Source organism: Sycon ciliatum, chromosome 9, assembly GCF_964019385.1.
Source record: "Sycon ciliatum chromosome 9, ocSycCili1.1, whole genome shotgun sequence".
Classification (NCBI taxonomy): Eukaryota; Metazoa; Porifera; class Calcarea; order Leucosolenida; family Sycettidae; genus Sycon; species Sycon ciliatum.
Genome location: NC_088651.1, coordinates 29,811,365 through 29,830,226, shown reverse-complemented (window position 1 = coordinate 29,830,226; position 18,862 = coordinate 29,811,365). Strand labels below are relative to the sequence as shown.

At 46.9% G+C, this 18,862-nt stretch overlaps 1 protein-coding gene across 1 annotated transcript in view; it reads right to left on the bottom strand.

The window, feature by feature from the left end:
* Positions 1–18,862, bottom strand: part of LOC135824423 (protein slit-like) — a 298,036-nt gene that overhangs the window by 79,238 nt on the left and 199,936 nt on the right. Inside the window, exon 10 of the mRNA XM_065337158.1 lies at positions 7,070–7,141. Within this exon, the coding sequence (XP_065193230.1) occupies positions 7,070–7,141 (72 nt within the window). The remainder of the gene's footprint in view (positions 1–7,069; positions 7,142–18,862) is intronic.

Here is an 18,862-nt window from a genome sequence, read left to right as displayed (position 1 = left end):
CGGGCCTTGCAGACCAGGATTGCGCTATTCAGTACCGCCGGCTTTAGTGGCCCATTTCAAAGGCAGAGGTGACACAGGCAGCTGGAAAATTGAATAATGGCAGGTCAAGTGGTTCAGATAACATGCCAGGGGAGCTGCTAAAGTACTCACCTGCCCTCGTCTACTCCAATATCGCCCAGGCATTGTGTTCCCGAATCGGATCAGGAATGAGAGGCTCTATGAGCGTACTGGCGCGGTTCTTCTCAGTAGTATCATCTTGAGAGCTAGGTGGAGGCTCTTTGGGCATGTCCTCCGGCTCCCGGCTGACTCCCCACCATCACTGGCCATGGAAGCGTACTTTGCAGATCCTCGTCCAGTGTGCTGGAGGGGACAACCAAGACGCACACTACCAACGCTACTACAAGACGATGCCAAGTGGATTGGACTTTCCTTGTCAAGCAAAGTCGATCTGGAGGCGTTCCGTGCTCTTGCTGTTGACCGAAGTGGTTGGGTGGGCATCTGTGCCCGAGTGGTGTCGTAGAAGATGTAGTGGCAGCTACTTCGACGGTGTCTTGTTACGAATGATTTTCACGCCACACTTGAGCTCGGGCTTATCCAGTGACTTGATACTTGACTTACCCACGACTGCCATCCAGAGCACTTCTGAAGGCCATTTAACATTCGTTTCGAGAAGGCCATTTTATTCGTTTCGGAAACCCTGCGCCACTCTCTATACAACGTTTCGGGGAAATCACACCTCATCAGTTGAGCTTGAGTAGGCTGAAGAATATTGTGCTGAAGAGCATCACTTATATAGTGCTCTCCAGGTACAAACATCACCACGGGTATAACTTAGCACAGACACTCACATGTCAGCATAACAAATGCTTAGTGAACACCAAATAGCCGATGACCCTCTCTTATTTACAACGCTCTCACCTCCAGGCACAACAAAATTTCTTGCAAGTTAGCCCAGTCGAAGATTCGCTGGTATTATAGCGGTCCTGAGTCTGAGTCAAGTGTCAAGTCAAATCGGCGCAGAGGCGCTAGCTCCAGTGTGGGGAGCAAATTCTTTCCTAAAATACCATCGCCGAAGTCGCTATCACTACTTTGTACTGTGCGCGACAAGCTGGTTTGGAAGTAGCAGCGTTGCGAATTGCGGGGCGTTCTTGCCGTTTTTTTTTAATATTATGTCTGTACCTCATAGCATTTCAAGACAGCCAATTGAGTTGTGGGGATGGTGCAAATCATGCAAACCAGCCGAAAGTGTTCGCATAAGCCACTTTAAATAGATACACAAGTCCACAACAGTTACAGAAAAAGACGAAAAGAAGACAAAACTAAGGTGCCGACACCACACGGGCACAGAAGCCCACCCACCGCTTCGGTCAACAGTAAGGGACCATAATGCCTCCAGACCGACTATGCTTGACAAGGAAAATTCATTCTGGTTGGCATCATCTCGTCACGAGTAGCGTTTCCAGCGTATGTCTTCGTCGGCCCCTCCAGCCCCCTGGACCAGGCTCTGCGAAGCACGCTCCCATGCTCAGTAATGGTGAATAGCTCGCCGGGAGATGAAGGGCGTGCCCAAAGAGCCTCCACCTAGCTCTTAAGATGATCATACCAAGAGAAGAAGAGAGGTACGCTCATAGTCATCCACAAACTCGAGATGGACTGCACGGACAGCGAAACAGGTGAATAAACAGACCCACACCTTGGTCGTGGAGGAGTCGGACTGCGTGATGAACAATGGTCCAAAGTAGTACAGACCGGAGAACTCAAATGGATGAGCAGGGTTGACACGATTAGCAGGTAGAGGCGGCATCAAAGGAAGACGATACAGTGGTGAGTCTTGACGAAGGCACACAAGACATAACTTCAGTTCATAGCGAACAGCCTGACGACCATGACGAACCCAGAAGTTGAGGCGAAGCTGTGCGAGGGTGTGGCTGGGACCAGCATGCAGCAGGTGGACATGGATGTGGAGAATGATCATGTCCATGCCGCTTCTGTCTCCGCTACTCCCGTTTTATACACGCTTCCCGCTGCTTTGACCGTCCCTGTAAACGTCTCACTTAGTCAACTGAGGAATAATCGTCTCTTTATTAGTAAAGAAGCAGTTTTATACAGTAAGTAGAATAACAGGTGCCAAGGTTAGCCATGAACAGTAAGTGCTAGAAGTTGCACAAGGTGTGCAACGGATAGGCGCGCACAAGCTGTGCAGTGATAGGCGCGTACATAGGTGTGCAGTGATAGGCGCGTACATAGGTGTGCAGTGATAGGCGCGCACAAGCTGTGCAGTGACAGGCGCGTACATAGGTGTGCAGTGACAGGCGCGTACATAAGTGTGCAGTGATAGGCGCGTACATAGGTGTGCAGTGACAGGCGAGTACATAAGTGTGCAGTGATAGGAAGGCAGAAGAAGGTGTAACGGCCTCCTCTCGATTGTGCAAAACACAATAGAATGAAATACTTAAGAACACAAGTGGAGCAATGTTTCTTCCGGACTCGTCCTTGAGAAAATTCTCTGCCTCCCAAGTTGTCTCGTCATAACCCTTCCACTTAACCAAAACTCGGGTGTGCCTTTGCATACTCGGTGATCCAAGATTTCTTCCACAATGTACCCTGTTTTGCCGTCCAAATCAGTTGCAGGCGGCCGAAGCGGCTGGCGGCGCCCAGGAATTGCGTTCACTTCGTATGGTTTCAGCGTGGTCACATTGAACACAGGGTGGCAGCGTAAGGTTGTCGGCAGCTGAGCCTGACTGAATGACACTGCGGAATCGTCGGAGGCCTCAGACGTGCCAGCTGACTGCCTTGCGGCTAACGTTCTCCAGTCCATGTTCCGCGCGCCATCCACTGCTGCTGTATGTTCAGTCAGGCTATCATATCGCCGGGTTTCGGCACCAGCTTGCACTGCTGGCTTGACAACGCGACGATGGTCCACACAACTCAATGATACGCACTTTGCGGCCGGGACGACACGAGTATTGCCACATCTTTGCAAGGCATCGTCAAACTTGGCAAGTGCCTCCGCAGTCAAGCCATGCCCTCGCCGCCTCGGGGAACTCCTCTGGGACAGCTGCTCCGTTTTTATTGCTTCCTCTAATGCCAACTTTTTGGCCCAAATGTCCTTGCGGAGTTCAATCTCCCTTTTCTTTACATCTAACTCCATGGTGGCGAGCTCCTCCGCCGCTTCCAGCTCTGTAGCTTTCAGTTCGACCTTGAGCTGGGAACCGCTACTGGCCCTGGACGGGACAGCGGACACCGAGCTCCTTTTATCCGCAGCCGCGGCGAGTTCGGGCTCCTCGTGTCCATATCTCAATGGTGGCACACCCTTGGTTGAGCGTTGGCTCGTACGCGGAGCTGACGCCGAGGACATGATGCTAACTTTACGTTCCACAGCACTATAACTTTACTACAATGTCTACATACTACTACACTCTACAGAACAAGCTCAGTCCGAGATCCGGCTCGAAGGACCAGTTGTTTAGGACTCTTTCCCTTTCGGTGAAGACTGTATTAAATTCTAATTGTTCGAACTCTGGTGTAGTGAACTGACACTCAGAAAACAACATGCAGACATGGAACACAACTAAAAATGCAGAGAATGAAACCAGGAAAACGCAAAGGCAAACAACAACCACAACTGTCACTAATCTGGGCAAGAAGCTAACCACCATTCTGTCAAACTTGACAAACTCTCTCTCAAATCGCTGTCCTCAGCGAAACGTGCCCGCGTGCGTGCATTGGCTTGCGCCGCATGCATGTACATAACGACGTGGCATAGAGAGAAAATGCATGCAGCGTACAGAAAATGCATGAATCATCGTAGCCATAGAGATACTAATTATGGTGACTGCCAAAGTCCGCGTGCACGTGCAGCGCGGAGTGCAGGTGCAACAAAAAAGAAAAGCAATAATAATATTTGAATGCAGAACAAAACAGAAACTAGCAATCTGCTGAAGTGGAAGACTAAAGAATTGTTGATTACGGAGGCTCGAGGTGAAAACAGTGTCTGTCAAGGGGTGCTTGCACCCAGCGACAGGGTGACAGCACACCCTGTCAGCGAGAGTAAGTTTCGCCAAGTAGATCGTAGCGGAGTTGCCGCGGATGGCGATAATGCAACGGATCAAGTACTAGTAAGTACATGTACATTGCAACCAAATTAGTGTGTCAACAATTCTACTTATAATAAATTAGCACGATTCACAAGATATTCCGCTCGTGAACATGTCGTGGTACGAACACGCATAGCAATTACTGTATCGTAAAATGTGTCGACGTAGACGTAACAGATATGCACTCGTGATGTAACAGATCTAACAAATAAATATTACACTCGCGAAATGCATAGCAGTAATACACACCGCACCAATATTGCAAGCGACCTAGCAGGTCTTAACAATACTGCCCTTGCAGCATGTGACAGTTCTGTACACAAATCGTAACTACAATACACTAATAGTATCAACGTGCAACATGTGACGTGTGATAGTTCTGTACAAGAGGCATCATGCCAATGGCATACATGTACATTGCCAGAGGGTCTCCCTGGGTTGTTCCGTCCTCCGACAAGATGCAATCACCGTCGACATATAGGCATTCAGGCGTCCTGTAGGTGTTAATAAAAACAGTGGCCAGAGGCGGGCAAAGGTGTTGAAAATTCCGAATGCAGACGCTGCGATTCAGGCGGTTGAAACCATTTGTTGCGTCTGCCATCAGAATTCCTTCGGTCTCGTCTCGAGCAACCGCCTCCTGCATAGCATGTATGCCCGCCTCCACCCCGCAGTCCTGACCGGCGCACAGCTGGGAGCAGCCAACAACCTGCTGAACCGCAGGGCCCACAATGGACACAATAATTATTGCTTTCCCCACAATGCGACGAACAACCTCGCCGATGCCAATTGGTCTGACACGGGGCCGCTTGTGCAAGGGCAGCAAGCGACATGCAGTGAACGCTATCAATGCACCAGCATCAATATGCTCAGTGGCCACTCTCCTGGCACAAGAAGCAAGCGCATCACACAACCTAACCGAAGCGACCGTGAAACAGGAGCACATATGACGCCAGGCCTCAGCATCCACACCGCTGGGTCCCGCTGCGCTCTGTGTGCCTAGCGCTGCCTGTCGGATAGCACGGCGGCCCAGCGAAGCAAAATAGATGGGATGCGGAGGAGGAGGCGGCTGTCCCGGTATCAGAGCCTCTTCGCACACGGGCTCAGCCTCATAATGGTTCTGCTTCAATATATCGATTACTGGAACACCGTCAATTTCATCACTGATGCTGTGCACTCCACCACCACGATCAGCACCAAGGCAGCGCAGAGGAGCCGATAGCCTCCCAGATGCGACACAATCCGCAAACTTTCGTGCAGGATCATCAGGACGACCTCGAACCCTTGTACTGGACTTCTCTCAGAGATTGTGGATAGCCTCTGTTTCCAACAATAATTCATTAATCTGACCATGAAACCACTGGTCCAAACGCCTGTCCAGGAGCTTGGCATGAGCAGGAGGATACTGCGCGGAACCTGCAGCATCAGCATCTAAAATACTGCTGCCACCATCAACGCGCTGTCAGCGTATGATCCTGCATCACCAAAACAGTTGAAATAAGTAGATAGAGTTGTTATAAATCTCGGCCAACATTTCCGCGAGGCACTTGAAATGCATTCGTAGCAAGATGCAAACACTTACCATATGCTGTGGAAAGAGCCGTCATAGTCTCAGATGCCATCAAACTCCCCAGACAAAACGTTTCACGAGGGGCTGTCACACGGCCGCAGTCATTCACACCAGGTACTACTGTGGTCGACAAGGGTCGATCCTGAACATGTTTCTCTGGAGAAGACTCCGACAATGACTGAGCACAATGAACCGCACCACCATCACGCGCAATTGATGCACATGACGAAGCAGCACAAACACCATGGACAGCATCAAGGTCGATACTGTCAGGAACCAATGCGACAGGGACGCTGGCAGGCAAAGGTCCAGCCATGGAACTGCAACGAGAGACAACAGCCCCTGGCACTGTTGAAAGGTCATCACCCACATGTGCACTCTCATCAGCAGCCGCCATCCGAAAAACAGCATTATGGGTATGGTTCGAGTTACCACCCCCGCCGGCATTGGACAATACCACGTGGTTCACTGGAAACAGAGGATCCACATCGCCTTCCGGCAACATTATTGAGATGTTGTGAGGATTCCGACATTTCTCACTCACGCCAGGTTTGCAATCCAAACAAGTCCGACCATCACGTTTACATATGCATTGCCGGCACTGATCAAATCCATTCTGTGCCTGCGTCTCTGGTGGTAACAGTTTGGCATGGAAGTTTAACCTCATAGTGCCATGGCGCATGGGCCTTCGTGCTCCCCTCCTGTAATGTGCTAGAACTAACACCATAATTATTTGGCATGTACCCTCACTTCGTAGAGCACAACGGCGCGCTCTTCTTCTCCGTGATGTGCACAGTTGCACCTTCTCTCCCCCTCTGTTTAGAGGTGACATAACTCGCATCATTATTTTATTTTTTTGGCGCTACACTCTGTGTAACGCCGTTCACAGAGCACAATGCGCGCTGCCTTCTCCTCTGTGATGTGCTAGTTGCACCTTTTCTCTCTCTCTCTGTCCCCCCGTTTCTGCATACTAGGTGACATAATTCGCATCTTTTTTGGCGCTACACTCTGCCTTTATATACTGCTCTTGTGTGGCTTCCACGGTATTCATTGTTATTACCTGACGATGGCCAAGTGCCGAAACGTTGTAAAAATAACGGAACTGGTTCGGATGTGATGTGCAGCGGTTTGGGAATGGGTGTGTCCACCTGAATTCTTTTCCAACATATACAGTTAAGAAAAAGTAGTTGTCCTCGTGACGTGTGGTCATTTCGTTCCTGACAATAACGCGAATCAGAGGCTTCATAACAAAGCATTTTAACACAGCGTCTACAACTGTTTCCTTAAATCCTAATAATACTCACAGATAATCGAGGTTTGTTCATCACGTATCCAGCAGTACTCTATATACACACAGTTATAATTACTGTTCTCTGCGTTCAGTGGTGCAGTTGATAATACTTACAGTGTTTGGAGGTTTGTTAGACCAGAGAACACACCGTCACTTAAAGTCTGGATCTGATTATTGTTCAAAAATCTACAAACGACAAAGCACAAAGACAATGTTGTTGTTGCTTAGTTCCAGGTAGTGCGCAAAACACCGAGTCTAGGGTATTATTATTATTATTATTTTGCTTGTTTGCGTTGGCATCAACCTGCATAAAGCAGGTATATAGCCTTCGCTTAAGCTGCCATAAAAAAGAAAGCTCATCCTAAGCGAGAGGGCTAGAGGGAAATATAACGATAACCAGATACAGAATACAAAGAAATCCAATGAGTTCAACGTACAATTCAAAACAAGAAAGAAAGTAAAGAAAAACAGAGCCGAATCTACCGATTGATCCATCAATCGACAAAGGGGACTAATCCGTTAGTGTTGCAAAGTAGAAGCTGATTATAGTTGCAGATCTCCAGGCCAGGGCTAGCATATTGCCGATTCTGGATAGGTCTCCGCAGCATTTGATGTGGTAATTATCATAATGTTTGATAAAATTGTTAGAGTATCTAGTATCTAGAGTACCGAGTATCTAGTATCTAGAGTATCTAGTGTAATTGTATCCGTTATTATTGTTAAGGGTATCTAGTGTAATTGTATCCGTTATTACTGTTAAGGGTATCTAGTGTAATTGTATAACTTCAGCCATTACACACAGCACACATTAGTTCCCTCCACTTTCGACGATCCTGGGCGAGCTGCCTCAGTGCAACTAGATCCTCGTGTGATGTGAGGGAGTTTGTGGATCTGGAATTTTTCAGATCGTTGTTGATGGATCGCGGGAGTGTTGTTCTCGGGCGGCCTCGGAACCCTGAGCTTCCTGGCTGAAAGTATGCTGACATAGCCTGCTGGACCGGGGATGAGGTGTCTAGTCGAAGCATGTGGCCAAACATTCTCCACCTAGCAGACTGGATGATTCTGCTGAGTGGCTTGGAGCCAGTGCGCTTGTACAGTGCTTCATTGCGTATTATACGGGGATATTTGACCCATATGACTGCTCGTAACTGCTGGCGGTGGAACGAGTCAAGTTTCTTTTCTTGAGTCTCTGTCAGGCTCCATGTGCCGCAGTTATAAAGAAGTATTGGGAGAATAAAGCTGCCGTATAACCTAATCCGAAGGGGTTCACGGGCATGGTTACCTCTTAGCCATATCACCCACAGCTGATGTAAGGCGCATGTTGCTAGACGTTTTCTCCGACTGATATCTTCCTCCACTCCAAGCATCGATCCTAGTTTGACCGTGTTCCGCCATCGCTCGTCTACTCTGTCCTTTTCTCTTTTAATTGTAGTATATTTGGTTTTGGCTTCATTCATTTTTAAATTGTATTCCGCTAACGAGGATGATAGTATGGGTTGATTGTCATGCAAATATTGTAGGCTGGTGCTGATGAAGTCTACGTCATCCGCATACGCTGTTTCATTGGGCAATTGAAGCTGAGTATCCAATGCTGGTCGCGGTGAGAGTCGCTCTCGAATCAACCTCAATGCAGCCTCGAGGTAGACAGTAAACAGGACTGGCGATAGAGAATCACCTTGTGGGGTTCCATTATGTGTGACTAATGGTTGGCTGAGAATGTTATTCAGCTTTACTTTTATTGTGGTGTCTGTCAGAAGGCACTGGATGATGTGCAGCTCATCATGATTAATGACTGTTGACAGTACATCGATCAGCCTGACCCTTGATATAGTGTCAAATGCCTTTGACATATCAATGCCTAAGATTGAGATCTCCGACGCAACACGCTGGCATCTTGCTGATAACCACCGATAGCTATATACCACGTCTCCAGTACTTCTCCCTGACCGGAACCCGCTCTGGTTCAGTGACAAGTACCCATTGATAGCTGGCTTGATCCGCGTCAGGATGACCAATGAAAGAAGTTTACGTAGGGTGTTCAACAGGGTAACTGGCCTTACATTTCCAGGAGGACCTCTTTTCTTTCCCGGCTTTGTCTAGGGTATAGTTGTTCTAATCTAAAAGGCCGAAACATGACGCTGTTTTCAGGAATAACCTAGACTCCTAACCACAACATGATTCATATGCAACTTGGTTGGTTAGGTTGCACACTTCACATATACCACTGTAACATACAGTTTCCGTCATTTTTCTTTCCATTGTCAAGCATGAGGTTTGAGGTTGGTTGCAAAGCTAAGAAAACGCAATTTCTGAAGTTGCTTTATTTGACACTGCAGAAAAATAACTAACCACCCAAGCATGAGAATATATCCTGGCTTGAATTGTTACAAATTGCGTGAGAACTGAATATGACGTTAAACAGTATACCTAAACGGGGACTTCCCCAGGGACTCATAGTCTCATAGTGTTTGGCGGATCATGGCGGTAGAAAAGGTACAAAACCCGTTTTTTATGGTTCGTGTAGTTAATATTTTGTTATGTTGGCAACCGCCATTTTTGTTAGGTAAATAAAGAAATGGAGCAGAAATAACGGAAGTGCGTGCTATAAGGTTGAAGGTTCTGGAAATTTCAATGCTTTTCGAACAGAATCTGTCATTGTTTTAGAGAATTATCCGCAATGGGCGAATGACTCATGGCTTCAATTAGTAATCTAAAGGGCATAATTATAATTTTCGTTCCGCGGTTCCTAAAACTATAGAACATTTGTAAGTTACGTTCGGGCCTGATTGGAAATATTTATTTCCATTGCTATCAGGTTCGGCCTAATTTTCTCTGTGCTGCGCTGATGAGTTCAAAAAGAACGAAACAGCATGCTGTCCGCAGATTGAACATTTGTAAGTTATAGAGGGATACATTATTTTCCTTTAGACACTGTAGGGCAGCTCTGAAAACGTAGGACATTTTGCTGCTCCATTTACTGTGTGTGGCTGTCAAGGTATCCAATGCATGTAACCCTTTACATCCAACTATTAGGGTTTCACCTCTTGACGGCACCCAGTTACTGCTCTGGACATCTGGACACCGTCTTCTTATAACAACAAATGATGAGAGCGCAGGAGGAGAATGGAAAACAAAAGTCAGGGCAGATCTTGCAGGCTACGCTGGTCAGGTCTTGAAAGTGCGGTGCATAGTCGGGAGTGCAAGTGCGCAGCGTAATGTTTTGAAGAAAAAAGGGACATTCGTTGGTAATGCATGGAGTTTTCAGGAACATTCTGTATCAAACAAAAACACGTCACTTTATCGGGAGTTTTTGTTTGAAATCCCCAGGACCCCGAGAGTAGTGAATGAAGCCTCTTTTATGGTCGAAAGAAACACAATGGATGAAAATGCAATACAAATTTAATGTGTCGCATCCCTGGCGCTCAGTGACCGGACCCAGGAATCACTACGAGCGGCAACTGAATAGACGTGTGGCCTCACGACAACCCGCAGGGCCTGCTGGAGAGCCGGGTCAGCCGGGTCACGCGCCCGGCTGGGGAACTGCACGACCTGGCTGACCAGATAACACCGGGTCCAGTCTGACCCGGTCCAGTCTGACCCGGCTGAAAAATGTCTCAAACTGACAATGGATTCCTAAAATACCGGTATTTTACGACTCGCGGACCCCATCTGTTGCAAATCTAGCGCAACCGTACACACTACAGTCTACAAGCGACAGAAACTCGGCTAGGGTCAACTGGGGTCAACTGGTTCGAGCGCGATCTAGCCAGGGGCGAGCAGGAAGTAAGGACATTCAAAGTCGATGGGGCAGGCAGTCAAAAGCGTAACTTTGGCTATAGCTTTTGACACAGTTGCAAGCTTTCAGCCGACTGGTGATTTGGACGATGGAGCCCACAGCGAAGAGAAAAAGAACTCACGCTTTCCAAGACTCTTGGAAGAAAGGTCGACCCTGGCTGGATTACGACCATGCCAGTCTATCCATGTCATGCGCTTTGTGCAAGACGCATTTCTAAAGGAAGACGAGCGGCGGTGGATTACGTCGCGATGTTCTCTAAAATTTCCGATTTCCGGGTAATAAATTCGCCTTTCTGTTTTCCTGCGTTTTGAGCAGCCTTTTTGCTTGTTTCTGCCGGATGATCTGACCCGGCTTGATCCGGCTGGCCTGCATGCGCCAGGTACACTCTGACCGGGCTGTGTTGAATGTCTAGAGCAGGCCATGAAGCCAAACACAACCCAGGGGCCAACCAATATAGCTAGCTTGGTCTAAGTTCAACCCCACACGATTAAGAGACAAAGACTGTTAGTTTTACGTTGTGAGTAGTCATTCAAATCCGAGCTCAAAGTAAACCAAGACAGAGAACTGAGACCGAGTCTCGACTGCAGTAAAGAAGTGAGCGAGAGCTTCTTTTATACGAGGTATTTCCAGGAACTACAAGAACCGGTAAAACTGGAATATGAGCAGCCAGTCAGCAGAAAAGCAGAATGCACGTACGTAATCATTCGAGAAGAAAGAGAAAGAAAGACATGGAGAATAAAGACCAAATTGGGACGTGAGGAACCCGCTCATCCAACGTGCCATAGTTCAGTGGCTCCCTAATGGTAAGTTCTGCTGCATTCTTGGTCTTGCTTGCGTGATACTCTGACCTGTTGCGCGGTGAAGGTTTGATTTATGCACATGTATCCTTTCTTGCACTTAGCTCTTGTTATACAATGTCATGTTATTCTTGCCTCCTTTCACGAAGCAAGGAGGCATCGTGGAACCCTGTAGAACGTCGTTGTGACGTGGTTGTGCACAAAGCCTGGAGTCACATTTCCAGGAAGCGAAGCACTTCCAAGAAACGTACAACGCGAGAACCCACCTGACCTCGTTCCGGCTTTGGGTCACATGATGTGCCATGCCAAGAAGGCATGTCACCTATGTGGGAAAGGGCATGTCGCTCAACCTACATGCTAAGCACGTGGGACAAGACACTGGCCAAACCACATTCTATCAAAAGGGCATGACAGCTCAGCACAGAGATGCTCACTATGTAGATCCTGCTCTCACATGACTATCAGGCAGCAATCGTCACGTTCAGGGACGTGACAAATGCAAACCCCAAAAACCAGAAAAGTAACTTTATAGAGTAGTGCAATTAGGAGTATAATAGATGCAGACATGGCCAGACAACAACGAGTTCATGGAATTTTTAAGGATTTTTATGTTATTCAATGAGAAAATGCTCTTTTTTTGTACACAGTACCCTCAGTTCCGATACTATTCACTGATGAGCGGAACACGAAAATCGATTTTGAATAACATAAAAATCCTTAAAAATTCCATGAACTCGTTGTTGTCTGGCCATGTCTGCATCTATTATACTCCTAATTGCACTAATAAAATTGCTTTCTCCACGCCGACTCTTTATAGAGTAGTCGTTGATTTTCCGGGATATTTCCAGGAAAACCGGGAGTGTTTGCTTGTATAGAAATTGTGACGACAAATCAGGGACCAATACGTACAGAACACATGACCAATCACACGCGACTCTCATTCCCAGACCAAACTAACACTGCGCATGTTCAGCATTCACTTGACAGTCGCTCTCACAGAGACGGAAAAAGATTCTCACACTCTGACACGGCGTAGTCTTGAAAACACCACATACTGTAAATGTCACACATCACAACATACTCGCACGTACACTTAGGACCATATTTTTCCTGGTGTTGGGCTGACTGCTCAGCAAACTTTCTCCCACCCACTCTCTTGCTTTAAAGCGACGTTCAATTTTCGAGCAGAGTATTTTAACTCAAAACAGGGACAACTCGCTTGTGATTTGCAAACGTATCGCGTCGACTTCTGAGGATTTCAGGAGCTGAGTGAAAAGGACCCGTTCGACAGAAGTATCAGTAAAACTTACAGTCTATTGAGGTTCAGGAAAACAGAGTGGGTTCACATCTCTGCCTCCACCTCTGAATGGCGAAGATCCAAGCAACTTGGCTCTCTCTTGGGGGAAGAGGAAGATTTGAGCCCACGAATAGACCAAGCATCAACATCGTATGGCCGCATGTATTCGCTCTGGATACGACGTCAACTTGTATCCGAGTAAACAAGGCTTTGTCTATGAGATGCCATCGTCCTACCAACGCTGTTCCACAACTGCGAAACCTGGGGATTGACGGAGGCTGCACTGGGGAAGCTGAACGTCTTCCATAGACATCAACTACGGACCTTTTTCGGAATTAGGTATCCCGCCATCATCTCCAACAAAGAATATAGTTCCAGAGCGCACGCACAGCCACGCTCGCACATCGTAGCTGTACGCCGTTTCCGGATGCTAGGTCATGTTCTGAGGATGCCCTCAGACGCCCCGCCACATCAGGCAATGGACAACTACTTCCGTCGAGATGTCACTGGTGTGCGTGGACGCCTAAAATCGAACCTGGCCACGGCAGTCAAGGCAAGCGCTGCTGCCAGAGACATGCCCCTGAAGATTGATCAACAAGAGCCCCGCCACGCTGGCGTTTTCAGAGCCAGCTTATGCTGCTTAGTATATATTTTTAGGGCTCTGTTATTCGTATGTATTTGTGCAGGCGTTGTGGCAGGATTCCTCACTGTAATTAACACAAAACTGAAAAGAAAGAAAAAGGAATGAAGAAATGAAGACCATGACCGATCTGAGTGAGTTCAGAATACGCGCTTTGGAAAAGCAATCATTGAGGGAACTCTCAGCCTGAGCTGGTTTTACTCACGGCTGCAATGCACGGAGTAGTGAACCCAGGACAGAAGCAGACCAGGCATCATGACTTTGCACATCTATCGTAAGCCTGCTTCATTACGCGATCTGCTTTTTTATTCATCAGCACTCAGCCGAAGCGCCGGAGATTGGCACCCACCGGACAAGCATCCAGCAGCCAAACGTGGGGCCATGCATCATAATTGTGGACATTAAATACGACGGTATGTAAAAAACAGAGAGAAACACACAACACTTTCTCAAATATGGATCATAGGAAACAAGAGAGGGTTTGGAGGAAAATGGGACCGCAAGACCCCCACCACCCACAACAGAGCGTTACAAATCAAGCACCTATACACAGAATAGCTACCGAGCCATAGAGAGCATTCTTCTGCACTTCAGACACCGAGCAGTAGCTGGTGATACCGATGGTTTCAAGGTATCCTGACAACTATTTGGAAACAGCGCCCAAACTACCACAAGAACAAACTGATTATTCTTTTTCTCACTGAGACTTGGTTTTATTCTATCCCTCCCCGACCACAGTGTAAATATCCGTAACTATGTAGTATTCAGACGTGACCGACAGACAGCCATACTAGGCAGCACAGAAGGAGTTATAGCAGTGTATGTCAAATCCAGTCTTTCCCATAGAATTACTAGGCTGCCACAAATGGAGGACCCCGGACATAGAACAACTCTGTCTTCAAGTAGGCGTCACTCAACAGCTTCCAATGGCATTCCATGTCTTCTACTGCCCGCCACATCGTAATGTATACGACCGCGACCAATTGTTCACTTCCTTCAGGCGTACCTTTGCTGTCAGGAACGCTGTATTTTGTTCTCCTACCCCTTCTGGACATTTGCCTCCAGAAACGCTTTATCTGTAATCGTCAGAGAAATCTCGCATAACAACTAAACTATCGTAACCCGACATCATCATTATTTATTTTTCTAATATCTTTCTCATACATATAGTCCGGGGGCCAAAGTAGGAAAAAGTCACGTCTAATAGATTTCGTTCCGAGTAAGGGGGCATCAAGTTTTTTTCAATTTGAAAGTCAAGTATCTTCAAAATGCTGCAAGATGGTATGCCATTCAATCAAAATTTCCATCGGGAAGGTCATAAAATGAAGGTGGAAAGAATTGATGATGGTTGCCATGGCAAAAAATCAGTTAATTCAAATTTACAGGAGAACTATGCGATATTTTGATAAAATTCCTGCTGGAAATAAATATATCCCATACGTATGACTAGTTGGCCAAGTTTGACTGAAAACAAATAAACTTCAGGGCCTCAAAGGTGAATTATAAAATCGGATCTACTGCAACTATACATTACTGTACATACGTAATATGCAGGCACACCGACAACTGTACAATTATATTGGTGACCAGTGTACATGTGACATCTATCAAGCCTATTAGAAATGAATAGAGCAGTCTGTGACCAAAGGTGATCTAATGGATGTATGTATGCGAAGAGGAACATGTAGAGGGAAACAGAGCACGCCAAAGTAGTTCTCTAAGTACTGGTACCTATCAGTTGGCAGCAACAAAGAGGAGCGTGTGGCATTCTTGCTGGTGCAGTGGCAGCTCCCGGACAACCTGAACAAGGTGCCCCAGGCAAGGAACTGGTTGCCACTGCAGGCCAAGAGTGCATAATTGTCAAGTCGGCTGGTGCAAGCATGGCCTCTACTGCTGTGGAGGAGTTGCTGTCAACCCAGGAAAAGGCTGACAACAGACTGCTCCTTCATGCGAGGCATGCAGCTGTCAGTGGGTATGAGACCGTTCTGATAAGAACACCAGATACCGATGTTGCCATCATTGCTTGTTCTGTTAGCCATGTTATGCCGTGTACGTTGCCGGTGAAGGTTGGTGCAGGCAACAACCAGCGTACAGTCAACATGACCGCTATTGAAGAGAAGCTCAGTGCCGATGTTTGCAATGCTCTGCCCGGCTTTCATGCGTTCAATGGTGAAAATTCCACCAGCGCGTTTGCCTTTCGTGGGAAAAGTGCTGCCTTCAACATTGTCCATGGTGATGGTCCCGCCAGTGAATCAGCACGCACACATGTACATGTAGCTATGTGTGAGCTTGGACGTGCATCCACACCCTTAATTTGACACCAGCCACTTTGGATGCCATAGAAAGGTTCACTTGTCAGATCTACAAAGCGTCCAAGTGCCAGCAGGTGAACGAAGCCTGGTATGAGGTGGTTTGCCAAAAAAAACAGCAATCCAACCAGCTACCTCCCTGCATGAACGTTGCTCATGTCGTCGCCATAACAATCATGTTGTGCACTGATGTCTGCAATTGCACGCATGGTGCTCCTGTGGTTGAATGTTCTAACTGCCAAGAGGACCGTGAATGTGTCAGAAGCAATAACAAACGATGATGCGGAATAATACAAGTAACTGCACTATGAAGAGTCGTCCTGAGTCTGAGCCGACTTCAAGTTGGCCAACCTGGCAGGGCTTGAAGAGTCATAGATAGTGCAATGCATGACTTGCCTTTTGTCCTGTTTCCTGAACACGTCTGTGTGCATGCCACACTTCCTTAGCTGTATCGCATTCCTTGCAGATAGTGTTGCGTCACTGCCCGTACATACATTTTCCCTTTCGCCATACATAAATGTACAAGAATGTACAAGAAAGAAACAGCATGCTGTCCGCAGATTGAGTAAATGTACATACATGATACATGATGAGTTCAAAAAGAACGAAACAGCATGCTGTCCGCAGATTGTGTATTTCGCTCCTGCTCTTGTTGCAGTTGAGCACTCTTGCGTGGGGTAGTGCCTTTGCTGTTTGCGTTATGCAGAGCTCACCGACTTGTCAGTTTGAGCACTCTGGCAAGGTACGTGCGGGCCTGATTGGAAATTTTTATTTCCATTGCTATCAGGTTCGGCCTCATTTCCTCTGTGCTGCGCTGATGAGTTCAAAAAGAACAAAACAGCATGCTGTCCGCAGATTGAGTACATGTACATTTATGTACATTTATCTATCTATTTCTGCATGTACATGTATATCCATTAGATCACCATTGGTCACAGACTGCTCTATTCATTTCTAAGTTTTTTCGAATAGGCTTGATAGATTTCACATGTACACTGGTCACCAATATATTTGTACAGTTGTCGGTGTGCATGCATATTTAATTACGGATGTACAGTAATGTCAATTTGCTTGTATAAATCCATGGTAGGGTACAATTCCTTTTCCTCCAGAGCATCCCTTATGTGGAATGCCCTTCCTGCTCACTTGAAAGGAAGTGAGGACTTTAGATCATTTTCTACAGACCTTTTGCACGCTCTAAATGACGAAAAATTGACTATATCCCTATATCCCCTCCTTTTTGAAAATGTATTTCACCAATAAAATAAGGCTTGGAATTTTTTAAACATGAATATCGACGGACTTGCCCCTTCTGTTCATGCATTGCCCTGCTCTAGTAATGGTTCATGAATCCGCCCAGTCCACATTCCTTCTCCGTTTCTCTCTAGTAATGGTTCATGAATCGTCCCAGTCCACATTCCTTCTCCGTTTCTCTCCGTTTTTCTTTCCTTTCAGTTGCATCTTCCTCTCTGCTCTGTTTTATTTTCTCTTTTCGTTCGTCCCTCTTCATATTTGTACTTTGTACTGTTGAGGCAACGAACTGAAATAATAAAAACAAAAATAAAAACAAAACAGTAACGTATATTTGGAGTAGATCCGATTTTATAATTCACGTTTGGGGCCCTGAATTTTATTTGTTTTCAGTCAAACTTGGCCAACTAGTCATACGTATTGGATATGTGTATATCCAGCAGGAATTTTTGTCAAAATATCACAAAGTTCTCCTGTAAATTTGAATTAACTGATTTGTTACTATGGCAACCATCATCAATTCTTTCCACCTTCATTGTATGACGTTCCCGATGGAAATTTTGATTGAATGGCATACCATCTTGCAGCATTTTGAAGATACTTGACATTCAAATCGAAAAAACTTGGGGCACTCTTACCGGGAACGAAACTTCAAAAATAACCCCCCTGGCCCCCAGACTAATATTCATATCGCAGTTTTCGGTAGGAATGGGAGAATCCTCTCTCCGGTGAGAAGGTAGTATTGCCTGTGCCCTGAGCGAATTGAAATAAGAGGATACAACAACAACAACAAGCTTTGAACAGAACCAGCCACACTTGCCCACAATCTTAGTGTGTGACTTCAACGCTAAACTATGTGCATGGAATTCTACAGACCCGTTTACAGGAGAAGGGAAGCAAAGCTAAGAAAACACAATTTCTAACGATACATTGTTTGAGATGATACTACCGAGAGGAACCGCGCCGGTACGCTCATAGAGCCTCTCGTTCCTGATCCGATTCGGGAACACAATGCCGATTAGCGCCCGCAGCTGCTTTCAGTGGAAGGCCTCAATACGGCTCAGCTGCTGTTTCGTTGGTGCCCATGTTGCACAATTGTAGCAGAGTACAAGGAGTACAAAGGCATTATAGAGCCGGATGCAGAGGTCCTCCGAAACTAGCGATCTACGGATCCACAGCGTCCAGAGTTTACCAAAGACAACAGTTGCCAGTGTCTGTCGTCGTAGTATATCCTCGGCATCAGCTAATAGGGACCGAGTTTCTCGGTGGTTTGCCACTCCTCCTCGATGCGATCAGTGTGCCGTTCGATGCGCGTGTGCTATGTTTTTGTCTCATTCACTTTCAAATCCCATTCGAGGAGCTTGTTGGATAAGGTTGGAAGGAGGGTCCTCAGCCTCTCACCATCAGTAGTCACGAAATCCATATCGTCGGCGTCGGCGTAGGCAGTTTCAGTTGGTAATCCCAGGGAGATATCCGCAGGGGGACGTGATAGAAGAAGAGGCCGAACATCACGCAGCACACCCTCAAGGTACACAATGAAAAGAACAGGATACAACGAGTCACCTTGGGGTGTGCCGCGGAGAGTGGGGAATGACAGGCCCTTAGCGGATGGGAGTACAACCCGCAGTACAGTGTCCTGGAGGAGGTAACTGATCATTAGCGGCAGCTCATGTCCATCTCGACGAGTTCTACTCAGCACTCGGAGATTACCTCGGTTCGGTAAGGTCCAGTTTGCTCGTTCTCGTGGCTGGCGACTTCAATGCCAAACTCGGCCAGAGGGATGACTAAGGCGGCTCGTGAACCGGTCGGTATGGTCG